Source organism: Lipophrys pholis, assembly GCF_963383615.2.
Source record: "Lipophrys pholis genome assembly, chromosome: 14".
NCBI classification, from domain to species: domain Eukaryota; kingdom Metazoa; phylum Chordata; class Actinopteri; order Blenniiformes; family Blenniidae; genus Lipophrys; species Lipophrys pholis.
This window is the reverse complement of record NC_137633.1, coordinates 27,694,561-27,712,305: the sequence shown is the minus strand read 5'-3', so window position 1 is coordinate 27,712,305 and position 17,745 is coordinate 27,694,561. Positions and strand designations below refer to the sequence as shown.

Genomic DNA, 17,745 nt, shown 5'->3' with positions numbered 1-17,745 from the left:
CTAATGCAGGCACATGCAGAACATGTAAATTCACACAGTCCTAACGGCCGGAAGACGAAGAGGGAAACCTTCTCGGGGTGTTGATAAACCACCATGCAGCCCTGAGAATCAATATGAAGAATCTAAAGAGACAATCCCGAAGAAGAACCAAGAAGTCCCAGGTAGAAGATGCAGTCTGCTCACAAAGAGAACAGAAGCAGTGGACAGACCAGGATTGCTTGTTAAACCCACAGCTGACTGAAGGAGAACATGCAGACCCACACAGAAAGGCTCCAGTCACAAGTGGAGCGCTGTGAGGAACCACCACAAACATCTGGCTCGTTCACACTCAATCCAGTTCAGCACAACGACCCGGGCATGATGCGGATGAATAAATGTGATCGGTTGCGATTTCACTGGTAATCGCTGACACACTGTGGGATGTGAAGAGAAGCTTTGCGGCGGTGGAGTTTGTGGCTCCAAATAAAACATGTGTGACGATGCTGCCGGTTTGATAATCCTGTAGATTTGACGGCTCGCCTCCGGTCCCGGGTGTTTATGGCGGCTCGACTGCTGTGTCATTGTTCAGGCATCTTAATTGACTTTGAATGATCTCTGCGGTGAAGTCTTTCTTCTGGTGACAGAGTGAATCCTCCTCTGCAGCTTTTTGTCGATTGTGTCCAGTCTTAGAAGAGGGATTCCTCACAAAACATCAAATCAGGCTTTACCAGGGATGAAAAATGTGTGACTTGAGGTTCCTCTTAAAGCCGCCAGTAGATTCAGTCTGTCACATCGTTTTGTTCGTTGCTGTGAAGGTGAGAAGGTATCGGCCGTACGGCTGATTCTTGTGCTTCTCAGTCATAGTTATATTCTCTCAGCTGAGTGTTTTAAAAAGCCTACGGCCATCAGTACATTAAAACAGGATCTTTTGCCTCTGAACCGGGTAGTCCTTGTGCCAGAACATCTTTAATAACCTGGAAGTCAGGGATTTGTGGAGCAGTGCAGATAAAGAGAATTACAGTAATCAGGTCAGGGAGTGATGAAGGTGTGTGAGTGTGTTTTCAGTGAAACAGTTTGTACTGCGTCAATGGGAAGTGGAATATTGGCTCAGACAGACCAACACACAACTCGTGTGTAACTTCAGAAAACAAAAATGCAAAAATTATATGTTTTAAATTTAGATGTCATGTAAACAGGGACTCCGTCTCCATGGAAATGGGGAAAATGAACCTTTCTGAAGCGCTGCTCCTGGTCCTGCTCCTGGTCCTGCTGCTGGTCCTGCTGCTGGTCCTGCTGCTGGTCCTGCTGCTGGTCCTGCTGCTGGTCCTGCTGCTGGTCCTGCTCCTGGTCCTGCTGCTGGTCCTGCTGCTGGTCCTGCTCCTGGTCCTGCTCCTGGTCCTGCTGCTGGTCCTGCTGCTGGTCTCCACGGCCGTAGTAACTGATAGTTCTGCACATGCTCAGTAGAGACAACAGAACAAAGTTTCCTCCGTGGTGTCATGACTCCCAGTCAATGGGTACATCTGAATTGTCCCTCCTATCTCCTTAACTATGGACTTTACCTTAGCCCCCTGGATGACATCACAGGGTTAAGGAAAGGTGTTAGGAGGCTTCCTAAAGGAGTTAGTGAAAGGTGTTAGGAGGCTTCCTAAAGGAGTTAGGAAGCTTCCTAAAGGAGTTAGTGAAAGGTGTTAGGATGCTTCCTAAAGGAGTTAAGGAAAAGTGTTAGGATGCTTCCTAAAGGAGGTAGTGAAAGGTGTTAGGAGGCTTCCTAAAGGAGTTAGGAAGCTTCCTAAAGGAGTTAGTGAAAGGTGTTAGGATGCTTCCTAAAGGAGTTAAGGAAAAGTGCTAGGAGGCTTCCTAAAGGAGTTAGTGAAAGGTGTTAGGAGGCTTCCTAAAGGAGTTAAGGAAAGGTGTTAGGAGGCTTCCTAAAGGAGTTAGTGAAAGGTGTTAGGAGGCTTCCTAAAGGAGTTAGTGAAAGGTGTTAGGAGGCTTCCTAAAGGAGTTAGTGAAAGGAGTTAGGAGGCTTCCTAAAGGAGTTAGTAAAGGTGATCATGTTAGTGTGGCAGTCGCACTTTCACTTAGTGACGTCATAATAATGTGACGGCGGCTCTAGTTAGTGACGTCTGCCATGGTGGGGAAAGAACTACAAGTTTCTGAAAATGAACCACAAAAAGTTCATCTGGGTTCTAGATGATTTCAAGTGGTTCTAGGCAGATTATTACTTTGGTAACTTACATGATCTGCTCCTTTTTCAGTCATCCTGAGTTTCCCTGAACGCTCCGATGAGCGGGTTCCTTTAAATGTTGTCGCCGCAAGGAATTGTGGGGGAACATGAGCTGGTCTCCTTTGGTAAAGGAAGCATCAGTGGTTCCTAGGCTAAAGGAGGTTCTAAAGGAAGCATCAGTGGTTCCTAGACTAAAGGAGGTTCTAAAGGAAGCATCAGTGGTTCCTAAGCTAAAGGAGGTTCTAAAGGAAGCACCAGTGGTTCCTAGGCTAAAGGGGGTTCTAAAGGAAGCATCAGTGGTTCCTACACTAAATGAGGTTCTAAAGGAAGCATCAGTGGTTCCTAAGCTAAAGGACGTTCTAAAGGAAGCATCAGTGGTTCCTACACTAAATGAGGTTCTAAAGGAAGCATCAGTGGTTCCTAGGCTAAAGGAGGTTCTAAAGGAAGCATCACTGGTTCCTACACTAAATGAGGTTCTAAAGGAAGCATCAGTGGTTCCTAGGCTAAAGGAGGTTCTAAAGGAAGCATCAGTGGTTCCTAAGCTAAAGGACGTTCTAAAGGAAGCATCAGTGGTTCCTACACTAAATGAGGTTCTAAAGGAAGCATCAGTGGTTCCTAAGCTAAAGGAGGTTCTAAAGGAAGCATCAGTGGTTCCTAAGCTAAAGGACATTCTAAAGGAAGCATCAGTGGTTCCTACACTAAATGAGGTTCTAAAGGAAGCATCAGTGGTTCCTAAGCTAAAGGAGGTTCTAAAGGAAGCATCAGTGGTTCCTAAGCTAAAGGAAGTTCTAAAGGAAGCATCAGTGGTTCCTAGGCTAAAGGAGGTTCTAAAGGAAGCATCACTGGTTCCTAGACTGAAGGAGGTTCTAAAGGAAGCATCAGTGGTTCCTAGGCTAAAGGAGGTTCTAAAGGAAGCAACGAGCCTCCTTTCCTTTGCTTATTGAGAATTCAGACAGTCCTTATCATGGCCGCCACACAGAACCCTTCCGGGGTGAAGGAGAAGTGGATAGTCAAGGAGTTAGGAGGGACAATTCGGACGGACCCCTTATTCTCCTGGTACTTGCTACTTTTATTTTGACAGTCACCGTAATAACAGTCCAACTTGGTACTTTTGTTTTGACAGTCACCGTAATAAAAATCCAACTTGCTACTTTTATTTTGACAGTCACTGTAATAACAGTCCAACTTGGTACTTTTATTTTGACAGTCACCGTAATAAAAATCCAACTTGGTTGGTGGTCTGTCCGCTAGAATGTCTGTGTTCTCCCATTGTTAGTGTTTACATCACTTTCTTCTCTGCTGCATGTGTGTGTGTGTGGTTTCATTATAAAAACAGCAGCAGCAACTCGTGGCCCAACATGAAAACTGTGTCATTTTCAGCATCTATGTTCTTTCTGTTGAAATGGATATCGGTTTCAAAACGTTGCCTTGTGAAGGAGAAACTTTTGTAAAACAAAAATGTAAAACAAAAATGCAAAACCGATGCGTTTTCGCTTAAAGCGTGGTATGAACGCAGCCTTCACTGACCAGCCCTGCCGTCACGATACCGTCCATCGCTGCTTCTCAGGTGTGCTGTCTTAGTCCCCGCCCACATGAGCCAAAACCATCGTTTTTCTCGCCATCGTTCTTGAAAAGTGGGGACGGGGCCTCAGTGGCGTTCAAGAGCCAAAGCCTTGAAGTGCCTTGATTGATCAGGATCAGATGAGCTTCAGGTTCCAGCAGCTTCAGAGCGCCAGCGACAAGCCTGTCGGAGATCTGAGCGTCTTGTTCCTTGCTCCCGCTAACAGCTTGCTCTCTTTTTCTCACTATTCCGCTCGTTCTGTATCGCTGCTGTTTGTTTGCTCTTTCCTTCTGTTTTCTGAAACGGCCTCACGTATCCGTATCCCAGACATTTGTGATGGATCTGTTTATTTGCTCTGATCCATAAATAGATTTCATTCTGCTCCCGTTATGTGGATGCTACTTTTGACTCACTTATGTTGAACAAAGAAAAGAAACCGTCTTTGAAGTAGCGTTTTGCTCGGCGCTACATCCACAACATATGGACAAACATTTTGCCAGGAATGACGACAAACTTTTCTTTGACCTACGCTCCGTCTCTGGCAGGTACGTACAAACCAGAACAAATAAAATTTATAATTAGAAAGCTTCTTAGTGAAATAACTTGAAAGACTGAAGACATTTACTTTCTGCTGTGTTTGATTTAAAAAAAGAACAGCAGGAAATCCACTCATCTTCAGCCTGTCTGTCAATTCCAGGATCGATGAAACGGGGGACTGGTGTGTGTCTGGGCTCTTAATCGAGCTGTTTTCATTCCTCCGTCCATTCATCCGTCTTTAGGTGCTTCTCACACGCCGCCGCTGCAGTTTAGACAAACTTTGCAGGGGTGAAGTGCTCCCGCTATTTCAAACACTACAATCTTTGGCTCAAAGGGAGTCACTGGGAGATTTAAGCTTTTAGAGCGCTTTCATTCTTCAGAGCTGTCAGGGACGTGACAGCCGGCCAGAACGTCTAACCGACCAGTAGATCCATCATCTGACAGCTTCCGAGATTAAACTCGGGACATTCCTCATTCAAATTGGCCTCCGTCCACCAGGAAAACCACTCTGGGGTTAAAATCAGGTTTAAGGCTTCAAATGATTTCACTATTGATTAATCTCTCAATTATCTTCACGTTTGATTGATAGCTCATCTTTAAATGGGCAGAAAATTGAGTTCAATTCTAAGAAATAAAACTTAGACACTCCTGTCTTACTGTGAAGTCTCTACCTTTGACCATAGGAACTTATTGATTGATTACTGTTCCTGTTTTTCCTCCAGTATGTGAAGCTGATGAACTTTCAAGAAGAGGTGCGGGCACACCGGGACCTGGACGGCTTCCTGGCGAGGGCCAGCATCCTGCTGGACGAGACGGCCGCCTCCCTGGACGACGTCCTGAAGCGCATGCTGCACCACGTGGGCCAGGACAGCCACGCGTCCGAGCCCAGCTGCAACTTCGAGGAGGTGATGAGCCTGCTCTTCACCGACGCCGGAGCGCAGGAGGTCAACGGTGAGCAGCAGCCTGGTCTGCGTGAAACTTGTGGTCGCACTCAGAACATACAAAAAGAGAAGTCGTGGCCTCTGCGCCTTTCCACAATCAAACCAAGACTCCGTAACATCCGACACCTGACCTGAAAGCACCTGACGTGTGCGCATGTCGACAGCGGCCTCCCTGCAGGCTCGCCAGCCGGATTGTCAGATACACTTGACAATGGTTCAAGAAGCTTTTGGTACCCAAAGCGATGTTTGTGATGTTTGAACCGAGGCTGTCAGTTCAGCCCACAGCTCTCTGGAGTGGACACAAATAGCACGCAGCGGAGAAAGCATGCAAATACCAGCACAAACACACACATACAAACTCACACACACAAACTCACACACACACAAACTCACACACACACACAAACTCAGGCTGAAACTGCTCGTTATTTCTGCAAAGCCACGTTTTCTCACATAATTGTTTGGTTCTTAAAATGTCACGAATGGGTGAAAAATGTCAGCTGGGGTTTCCTGAAGTCCATGATCCTAAGTAAATTCATCTTATTGTCACTCCAAGCACAAAAAAATAGTCGACATTTAGGAAGAAAGTGTTAAAATTATTCATAATATTTAGTGACATTTTTGTTGTTCCTGTTTTTATACATCTTTATTCCAACAGCAAAACTCCAGTGTCGGTTCGCAGAAAACCAAAACTGTCATAATGAGGTTAACAACACATTTTAATGAGTACAAACTGCTGTGAAGCCTCAGTTTACAACGTCTCATCACCGATTTCTCGATACGATCGTCTGCTGCAGCCGACCGGAGGCTGAGGCTCGTGTCAAACACACATTTTCATGAGCGGAGGCTGAAACTCCTTATTTCTTTGGTGCTTGAAATGTCACAGGAAGGTAAGGAATGTCAGCCGGGGTTACCTGATTCTGAACAACAACAATATATTCAGTCTGTTACAGGGAATTAAAAAGCTAAAAACAACATACATGCTTTTTGGAAGAATTATGAATTCTGAGCCTCTAAAATTTAGATTTAAAATGCAGCATGTGGTGTGAGCTGAGCAGATTGTCCACTTTGTGTAGAAAAACAAAGTAATAATGGCCAATAATGTAATAATTTCATCCTTTAAAAAAAAAAAAAAGGTTAAAACCGGAGTCACGTGAGGAGGACCTGGGGATGGCTGTGCCTTAGAGACGCTCCTGTTCTCCGCCTACAATTAATATGGATTAAACTATATTAACTCTTCACAAAAGCTCAATTAATGCCTCAGGTATTGCTAGACACAACTCGCACGATGAACCAAGGGAAACGGAGCGCGCAAACTCACTTAAAGACTTCAGCCACCATGGAGGCTAGCCCCACTAGCAGTGAAGCTAACCCAGCAGTAACAGGCAGAAATCGCCAATTAAATCGGACACAACCGAGCTCAAAAACACAGTGAGAACTCTCCAAACTCGGCTCGAAGAGGCGGAAAGTTGCATCTCTGATGTGGAAGATAACAACGCTGGCATGGTTAATGAGCACAAAGCGCTAAAGCAGAAAGTCGAGCGTCTACGGAGCGGGACCAGGAAAACAGGGAGACGTAAAGACATCAAGCTGATTGGACTCAGGAGCCCCCGGCCAGCTCCGTAGGTAGAGCAGGAGACTCTCAGTCTCAAGGTAGAGGGTTCTTGTCCCCGGCCAGCTCCGTATGTAGAGCAGGAGACTCTCAGTCTCAAGGTAGAGGGTTCTTGTCCCACGCCGGGCACCACCTTCCCGTGGGCCCACCACCTGCAGGAAGGTTCTTAATCAGTGCTCAGACTGCCACCCCGGGTTGGGATGGATGGATGGATGGATGATTGGACTCAAAGAAGGAAAAGAAATGGGGAATGCAATGAATGACTACATAAGGAAGATACTGAAGGAAGGATTGGGACTGCAGGAAGACGAATACGAGATCAAGCAGAGCCATAGAGGTGGAGGTCCACGGGCGGACGACAGTCGCCCTCCGCGGGCCATACTGGTGAAATTTCTACGCTACACGGCCCAGCAGAAAGTTCTGAACGCTGCGAAAAAAGAGAGAGGGATACGGTGGGAGGACTGCACTCTTTCTATCTATGAGGATATAACCAAGGAACGCTCCGACCTACGGAGACGGTTCTCCCCGGTAATGAAAGCCCTGGGATCATCAGGTAGAACACCCTGGCACACCCGGCAGTCCTGAGGTTCACATGGAAGAGACTGAGCTTTACAGACCCAAAGGAGGCTGAGGTCTTTATTCAGGAGAACATTCGGAGGTCGCACGGAGGAGGTGGAGACCCGGGGCGCTGCTGTAACCGGACGGTGAGGAGCAGAAGGCGCCGTCTATCGGACCTACATGGACCGGAATCACGTTAAGCCCGAGGCTTATTACACTGTTATGTTCTTTTTAAAAGCAGTGTTTGTTCAGTTATTTTTTAGACTTTTACACGTCCCTGTTCTGGGTTCTTTTTGGAGGTGTTTTTCTTTTCTTTTCTATGATGGCAGGAGAAAGACATTAATATGTGAGGCTATAATGAGAGACAACGTCATGGACAAGAGTAAAAGGAGGCTAAGCTATACACTCTTTGGAGGTAATGAGTAGCAGACATATCAATATAGTGACATGGAATATTAATGGCTGTAGCACTCCGATAAAACGCAAAAATAATACTCACTTATCTTAATCTAAAAACACAGATATTGCATATATTGAAGAAACACAGTTTAAGGACCAAGATGAAGCGTTAAAAATGAAAAGTGATCTGGTCGGTCATGTCTTTCATTATTCAGTATCAAGCAAGAGCTGTGGGTTTTTATCCTTGTCAACAAAAAACTAACTTTTTCTGTATTGAATCAATTTAAAGTTTCTCATGGACGGATCCTCGTGGTGGAAGCATTCATTAATGCAGTTAAAGTAGTACTTTGCAATAGATACGCACCAAACGGGGAAAACTCATCCTTTTTTAATGAGGTCAACAATAAATTGGGGAGAAAGATGGTCAAATGATTATGGGTGGAGATTTCAATCAAACTTCAGACGATCTTTTGGACGGCAGTAAATTCAGAATAGACACTTCCCCCAGAGAGAGAGCAGCTATAACCTCGTTAAAGGAGGAGCTGGGTTTCACACATATTCTGAGACTTATACATCCCAAAGAAGGATAATATACGTTTTATTCTCACTCTCATAGTTCCTATTCACGAAGCGATTATCTTTTGGTTGCTGGCTCACTTGTTGACGTGGTAGTTGACTGTAATATAGGAGTTCTAGCAACAACTGACCATGCACTGGTTGGATTACAGATAAATCTACACTCTGCTAAAGGTAATGGTGGAAGGTGGAGACTAAATACAAGTTTACTGCACGATGAACAATTTGCTCCAGAACTCAGTGAGGATATGAGGATATTTCTAGACATTGATCGAGGATGAACAGAAAGATGAGCTGCTGTCTGGGAGGCACTCAAAGCGTTCGTCAGGGGGAAATGGAGAACTCACAGTTCGTGGAAGAAAAAGGAAAATAAGGAAAAAGTACAAATATTGGAAAAAGAAATACTTAAATTGGAGAAACAACTAATTCAACAATACGATGAAGAAGATTTCAGGAACATTTGTAAACTAAAATTTGAGCTACATGAAATATATATAAAGTATTCTCTATTTAGGCTCTAAACTAATTTTTATGAAAACGGGGAAAAAACTGGACGATTATTAGCGAGACAATTAGAACGCCTGGATTCAAACACTATTACAGCAATTAAGAACCACGATAGACTTTTTACATCAACTAAGAAAATGAATGAAGTTTTCAAAGACTTTTATGAAGAAGAGTATACGCCCACATGTTCAGCCAGTGATGAAGACTTGAGTTCTTTCTTTGGGAAGGTGGAGCGACCACAACTTTCCCCAGAGGAAAAGGAGAGTTTGGATTCTCCCATTATGGAAGCTGAAGTTAGAACTGGAATTAAAGGTAAAGCTGGGAAGTCAGCTGGTATAGATGGCTTCCCGGTGGAGTATTAGAAGAAATATGCTGATGTTCTTTGTCCGTTTCTCACAGAGGTTCTGCAGGAAGCATTTCTATATGGCTCACTCCCAGAACGTTGGAACCAGGCCATTACATCACTGATACCAAAAACAGATAAGGATTCAACTGGCCCAGCTAATTATAGGCCCAGAAGTCTAATAAATGTTGATTGCAAGATATTATCCAAGACATGAGCACTAAGATTGGACCATGTTTTGCCTAAAATTATCCATAAAGACCAAGTAGGATTTATAAAACATAGATCTTCAGCCGATAACATGAGGAGATTGTTACATTTCATTTGTATGAGTAGAACTAACCCTCACCCTGTCTCAGCTATGTCTAGATGCGCGATGCTCAAAAAGCATTTGATAGGGTGGAATGGGCCTTTTTATATGAAACTCTCTCAACATGTGGGTTTGGTGATGGTCTCTGCAGATGGATAAAAGTCTTATATTGGAACCCTAAAGCTGCGTTCTTTACCAACGGGATGATGTCTCGATGTTTTAATAAAACCAGGTCAACCAGACAGGGGTGCAGTTTAAGCCCACTATTATTCACAATTCTTTTGGAACCACTGGCCACATTGATTAGAGCAGAGTCAAAAATGAAAGGGATCATTGGCAGAGAATAAAAATATGCAGACGATGTTTTGGTTCTGAGTCTGGATCCGGCCAGCTCGGTGCCAGCTCTACTAAAAACTATTGAAGAATATTCTAAAGCATCTGGTTATTGCATTAATTTGGCACAAATCAGAAGCCGTGCCAGTGCCCAACACTTGCTCACATGATCAGCTATCGACTTTTAATTTCAAATGCCTACCAAAGGGGATAAAATATTTAGGTATAGAATTAGATCCAGACATAAGTAAAATTATGACAACTAACATGGAAAGGCTATTAAATAAAATAAAAGCTAATTTGGATAATTGGAGTAAATTACATCGAACATGATGTGGTAAAGTAAATGCAATAAAAATGGTTGTGGCATCACAAATTAATATCTAACTGGGATGATCTCCACATCAATGGACAATTATTAGTCAGATATGGTAAAATGATAAAACTATTTCTTTGGGACGGGGAAAAAACCTCGAATTGCAAACACTTTGCTTTTTACACACACTGCAGAAGAAAATAAAAGCACAGATGCTCATATGCAGCATATCAAATGTCACAAATTCGACAAATTATGTGAGCCCAAAAAAAGAGGGGGTCTATCATTGCCAAGCATAAAATATTACAGCGCTGCCTTTGAGATGTCCAAGCTTACAGATACTGGGATGAAGCTGGTGCTGAGCTGGACTGGGTCCTGAGGGAGCAGCAGCTCTCCTCCACCTTTAAACCCATTGAGCTTCTTTCACAAACGGTGACAAATGGAGAAAATAATATGAACCATCCTATTCTACAGCATTCAAAAATAGTTTGGCAGGAGGTACATAAGAGATGTAAAATTTGTCAATATTCTCAAAAATATGCTTCCATATGGCATAACCCAAAAATAAAGCTCCACAGACACCCTGTCTACTGGACTCAGTGGCTTAGAAAAGACATCAGGATCGTAGATGATTTATTGGAAAATGGCAGTTTTCTTTCATATATCAGACTCAAGAAATAATTTCAATTAGAGGGCAAAAGCCACTTTTGTAAATACTTACAAATCAGACACTGTATTAAAGAGGTTGTTCCTGTTGGTCAGGATAGAATGTTTTCTACATCTACCCATAATGCATCATAAGGCGTGGAGATGCTATGAGATGTACCCTGGACAAATAATAATGGTTGTCGCGAGGCAAGAGGATATGGGAGAAAGATCTGTCTTGTACACTGGATGAAAAAACGTGGGAGGGGATTCTTTCCAACACTGAGAGATCCATAAGAGAAGCCAGAGGCAAATTTATTCAATATAGGAGAATTCATAGATATTATTTTACTCCATCCAGACTCAACAGAATGGGCTCACTAAACACTGATCTGTGCTGGAAATGTGGGGAACAAGTGGCACGTTTATCCGTGCATTGTGGGATTGTTCTAACATTCTCCCCTTATGGGAAAAGGTTTTAGATTGCAGCCTTGCCTGAGGAGCAGATTCTGGAGGTTCGGTCCCGTCAGAGCAGGAAAATCCTCCTCTTACATAATAGAGTGGAATCCCGGCGCCAGCTCGCCACAACGCGCTCACAAAGTGCCATTCAGCAAACTTTTCTTCTTATTGCAGGTTAGATTAGAGGTGGACACTGTAAACACACGCGTGGAGGTTTCCTCGCTGCCGTGAAATCATGGGGAGGAAACGTCGTGTCTGCTGGTCGGAGGTGGGCGGTGTGAGACGCTCAAACGCCTCCCACTGGTCCGCAAGGTGATAATTGACTTCTGTCATCGATCACTCACTCGGCGATCTGAGAATCTCGGGTGGCTGCGGCTGAAGACACTCCACCCTTTGTGTCCCAGAATATCCTCACGGCTCCTCCGCACATCCATCAGCTGCACATCAAGTCAAATAGAATCATTTTATCAAGTTTAGATTTGGTATCATTCAAACGAGTAAAATAAAGAAAGAGGAGTACAATGTTGATTAGAGAGTTTTTATTGAACAGAAACAAGGCTCAAACCTGCCATCTAAATTAAAGAGAATATTCTGGAAATGCATTAGTCGCAAATATACAACAAGAAACCAGCCACACTTCATTGAAGATTAATACAATTTTAAATGCTTAAAAGAATATTTACACAGTAAAATGTATGAAGAAAAACAGGAGATCACAAAACTGAATACAAGACAAGAAGTGCTGTGTAATCTGAGCAATAATAGTAAATATGACCCAAATCTGATTTATAACAAAATGTAGTTAGGTCAAAGGAAAATATGACAAAAATTAAATGATATTAAAAATTTGACATTTATAAAAAAATCATTAAGTTTCCTCACCTTCTGAAATTAGTGGTGTTATTGTACATAGTACAAAGTCATGTACCAGAATACTTTTAGTTACTTTTGGACTACTTCACCAGCAAACATAAATAGATAAGAAAGAATAGAATGTTTAATCTGCTCAGTGTATTAACAAATCTTATCACACCACACCCAAACTGCACTTAACAGAAGAGGTTTTGAACCATCAACTCTCAGTAACACATCAGGCGTCTCACACTGATTTTTTTTTTTTAAAGAATCAAAACCACAATACAAATAAAGTTTTCAATTATTCAAGTGTTCGTCCTCAAAACTATTTCTATTCAAGAAAATGTGCTAATCTTTTTCAAAACAAACACAAGAGAAGTGAAGGTGAAGAGGAAACGTCCTGTAAGTACCAGCAGGAGGTCACAATGATCTGCCCTCCAACGGCAGCCTGCCACGCCAGGACACTTTAACAGAGATACCAAATCCTGTCATCATGCAGAGTTTCAAATAACAAAATAACAAAACAGAAAATAGTAAATAAAAAATCAAGGCAGAATACCACCTGATTCTAAATCACACTCTCTCTCTCTCTCTCTCTCTCTCTCTCTCTCTCTCTCTCTCTCTCTCTCTCTCTCTCTCTCTCTCTCTCTCTCTCTCTCTCTCTCTCTCTCTCTCTCTCTCTCTCTCTCTCTTTTAATGTTGTTGGGGTTTTTTCCCGGACTAAATATAAATGTTTGAGAGGTTTGAGAGGCTGTATCTGGCAACATAAATCACTAGTTGATAATAAGTGACCAACCCGCTGGACCCCCTGCTGAGTCAATGAACAGACTTAAAAATAAAAGGTTATGATGCGTTTCGCCCCAATTAATCCCTAAAACATGAGCTCCTCTAAACATATTGAGAACGGCTTACTCCCATCCACACTAGTAATGGTACTGGCAGGTTACTGACAGGTTAGTGAGCTAATAACACTAGTTGACAGAGTCCAGGTGTGTGTCAGTAAACGTGAGCAGGTTGTTTCCTTCCTGTTGATGTTTCTTCAGGTGAGACGTTGACACACCTTCACGGCTGGGAGGATTAATTTGCATTGTCCAGAGAGGTTAAGAACCTTCTCTCACTTCAAAACAAAATGATGTCGGAGTTTCCAGACAGAAAATGTGTTTCTTTCCCCGGGAGCGGCCATGACCAGAGCAGCTGAGGCAGTATCCATGGCAACGCCTCCTTTCAGACGGGTTTGTTGCTGCAGTCTGCCTGAAAGCGTCGGGAAGTGTCGCAATGCCAGTGGACGGCGCATGTGTCAGCTGCATTTCTACTTTATACCATCTTTTCTATTGTAATCCCAGCTTTAATCTAATATACCTGTGACGAGATTACACATTTTTTTATGTACTGTAACAGATTACAGTTACATTTTTTTTGTATCCTAATTACGTAACGCCGTTACATGTAATCTGTTACTCCCCAACCCTGCATATGATATAGTCATGTTCATTAGCATTAGCATTAGCACTGAGCAAAATTATTAAAAAACACCAATAGAAAAAGAAAAATAAATATTAAAACTGGAAGGAATTTTAAACAAAATTCATCATGACATTCTTTGTTGCACTGATTTAGAAATGCTGCAGTTCTCCAACTGCGACACCAAAAGAGAAAACAAACCAAATGAATCATTAAAATAACAAATTAATGTTAAACACGGGATAAAACAAAATTTCCATTTTAAACAAAATTGATAAAAAAAAAGTTTGAATTCCATTATAGTTTAGAATTAAACACAATGAAGATGTTTGATATACTTGAGCTCAGAGATATCAAACTTAATTTAATCACTGTATTAAAAACGTCCTCACTCCCAAAAAGAAGAAAATGGCAATAGAAAAAATGAAATACATGCAGACATGCAGACATACTGCATTAGATGTGCTCATTGGCCTTAGCATTAGCACAGTAGCCTCCACACAGATGTGCATGCAGAGACATGCTCATTAGCATTAGCGCTGATGCCTCCACACACAGATGTGCATGCAGAGACATCCTCATTAGCCTTAGCATTAGCACAGTAGCCTCCACAGAAATCAGGACTCAGGCTTTGAGCATCATTAGGAGATGAAGTAATCTATTACTCTTTAACGTGATTTGGTCTGGTTAATTAATCATTAGGAGTTTACGGGCCTTCAAACGGGGCATTTCTCACTGCAAAAGTCTTCTTATAGCTTTTCAACACCCCAACTGAGGAGTGTGAATTCCCATGTCGCCGGTCGAACCTTTGAATTCACACGTGAAGCTCCCAGTCAGCTGAGGGGGACGATATCTCTGGGGGAGGAACAAAGGCTCCTCCTGGGGGAATACATTCACGTTATCACTGCGACACATCTCTTCAGGTATTAATTTCTGCCATATCTGCATTCCCCCCGCCACAGAGGGGTATTACAGCCGGCGAGCGGCCGGCTCATTTGGAGTGTAATACTGTACAGCTGCCAGATAAAGAGAACAGGGCCAGATTAGAACAGGCACCCAAAGAACAGAGAATTACAGGAAGGAGAGAAAGATGAAAGCCCACAGAGATAATTAGTCCTGCTCAGACTCCAGCACAGCACTCAGATTTTTGGAGGCCAAACTTGTGCTGTTTTTGTGCTTCACTTCTGTCTGGGGATTTCAGGATGAGGAGCAATAACCCAACACACTGCTGCTGATGCAACGCCTGGATAATAATATCACTTCCGCCGCTAATACACACACTAATGCTCCTTCTATTAACCCAAAGTCACACGTCATCCTATAACGCAGAGTATTTAAACCAATAAAGGATTATTGGATGCCAACAGTAATGACAAAGCTTACATTAGTGACAGGCGGCCGCCACAGAGTGACTAACAATCAGTGTTTGGAGCGATAATGTTTGGTCTTATTGGATTTTTCTTCTCTTCTGCACTGGTGTTGTTCGCTCTGCTGCCTCGCTGCGATGTGCCCTGCTGATTGGCCGTGTTCCTGAGGACTGTACCATCATTCCTCTCTAAACTGCCGTCACCCGTGATCGATCTGTGCTGGCTTTCCACACTGCTGTGATTTACATAAACTCTGCTGTTCTTTACAACTCAAATCAAACTGTAAATTGAGAATCTAATCTATTTTGAGGGGAAATAAGGCTGTTCTTACACAATGAAGATCCAGTTGCAGCTCTGAGCGTTTCCTCCTAAATTAAGGTTTTCATCGATCATCTGAATGTTTTTATCTGTGAAAAATAATTCACAAAATGTGTTTTAAAACTTGGAAACAGGTTTTCATCTGTGCTCTTTTCTGAAACCTAAGTTAATCTTTTTTTCTTTCACTTTAACTCAGGTTTTGTTTTTTTTTAATTTCCATTTTATTCCTTGAGAGCAAACATGTGGCTTTCCACTACACACTCCTGAACTCTTTCATTATTGGCTTCATTATGGATTTACTCTCTTTGTGTGAACTAATAAAAGGAAATATGTGACGATAACATTAATCCGAAAGTACAACTTTTTGAGATCGGCTCCTTCGGTGGAACTTGTTGAAAACGTGGATACAGGTGAAAACGCAACTTTTCTGAAACTCCGCTTCTGGTCCTGGTCCTGGTCCTGGTCCTGGTCCTGGTCACCAGGGTCGTAGTATCTAGTTCTTCTGCACATGCTCAGTAGAGCCAATCAGAACAAAGTTTTCTTTGTGGTGTCATGACTCAAAGTCATTATTCTCCGTAGTTTTATTTTGACAGTCACCGTAATAACAGTCCAACTTGGTGGTCAGTCCACTGGAATGTCCTTGTGGGCTTTGGTATTAACCTTATTGTCCATCTATTGAGCATGTGCAAAACAACTCTTTACTTCGACTGTGTCACCACAGGACCAGGACCAGGAGCAGGAGCAGAAATTGTATTTCCCCCATTTCCACGGAGACAGAGTTGGAGTGTAAACAGCACTGAAAGGCTCCACAGACTGAGACCAAAGATCGTAAGAGAATCGTTAGTAAAATCTGCAGTCGCGGCTCAAGTCAGTCGGGCTCTGTGCTCAGCTGTAGGACGGCCGAGGTTTCGGTCGTAAGCCCGTGACCGCTGTCGGACTGTGTCTGATATCTGTGATCACGTCAGCTCAAACAAACCAATAGAAACGCTGGATGCCGTGACGTAGTTATCCACGCCACACCGGAATGCTAACGTAAAATGCTAGTACATACTTACAAGTACTTACTTCAAGCTCTCTTGGCAGAATTGGCCTCTCCAGTTCGCTCCTCTTTTCGAGCCACGACCGCGTCCATGTTCTCCTCTTCCTTTCTTCGGGATTTTTCTCCAAACATAAGAAAACAGCAAGGTGAGAGTTCTGTCCACATTTAGCACCTTTATTTTTCCTAAATGGGTGGTGCACGCTTATGACGTTTTACTCTTGCGTAATCACGTCAAATCGGTGCAGATTCAGCACGTACAGTTGGCAAAAACGATTCTTTAAATCCGTCTCGTACAGTCGTGAACAGTGTGAAGGCTTTGACGGGTCCAAATCGCGCTGTTTGTGGCCTAAAGCGGGAGAAAGACTGCATTTGCACCTCGAGACGTTAAATTCGCCTCCATACATCCTGTACACGTCACAGTGAAAAGCCCCGGTGACACTGAGGCACCAGAGCAAACCACTGCACCACCGTCCACATGAACACTTCAGGTTTTACAGGACATAAACCTCCTTTCGCCAGTCTGTGGGAAACATCAGAATACTAAATTAAACCCAGTAATTCAGCTCTTTACCACATGAAAAGTGGCGAGCGCTCGTGTCATTTTTCCATCTCGATTTTTTCATTGACGTCTTCATCGGGTTTCTTCTGAACACATCGCTGCTATCGCTGATAAAATCCAATTTTTGGTAATAGCCTGTGGACAGTAATCAAGATAAGATCTCTCCGAGGCCAACGAGGACCAGACATTGAGGGATTTTCTCTGGAAAATGATATTTAATATGCATGAGGTAAAGGAAGGCAGGAAATGAAGCTCCTGCTCGGCAGAGATATTTATGTGTGTGCCTGTTAACCAGAACGTGTGTGTGTGTGTGTGTGTGTGTGTGTGTGTGTGTGTGTGTGTGTGTGTGTGTGTGTGTGTGTGTGTGTGTGTGTGTGTGTGTGTGTGTGTGTGTGTGTGTGTGTGTGTGTGTGTGTGTGTGTGTGTGTGTGTGTGTGTGTGTGTGTGTGTGTTTAAAGACAGGAGAAACTGCTTGTTGCTGGTAAAAACTGACTCTCTTGGTTTCTTTCTCCCTCCTTTTCTCCACATGCAGACAAATCTCAAAGTTTCGTTTTCTTTGATGACGGTAAGCTGTGTTAATTGGATGAAAATGTCAGTATCAGCCGCCGTGAGGCTGTAATCAGTGGTTTGCTTCTGTACCAATCACCATCAGTATGCCGTTTGTGTTCCCGGTTCCACGCTCAGGACTGGGTCGATCCATTGAGCCATCAAATGATTACACACCAGCAGAAACCTACCGGGTCACAGATATCGATGCCTCTTCATCTGCCCCTCAAATCAAGGCACCGCCGTCCGCCGTCCGCCGGCCTCGTCGTCCAATAACGTTATCAGCTCTTTTTGGGAGGC

General features: G+C 43.2%; 1 protein-coding gene across 2 annotated transcripts in view; it reads left to right on the top strand.

Annotated features, from left to right (window-relative positions):
- The window catches only part of slc4a11 (solute carrier family 4 member 11), a 126,499-nt gene that overhangs the window by 52,643 nt on the left and 56,111 nt on the right, over positions 1-17,745 (top strand). The window contains exons 5-6 of one of the 2 annotated variants that reach the window (XM_080480040.1): positions 5,024-5,252; positions 17,432-17,464. In XM_080480040.1, the coding sequence (XP_080336166.1) occupies positions 5,024-5,252; positions 17,432-17,464 (262 nt within the window). The remainder of the gene's footprint in view (positions 1-5,023; positions 5,253-17,431; positions 17,465-17,745) is intronic. The other variant, XM_080480041.1, reaches the window with a different exon arrangement.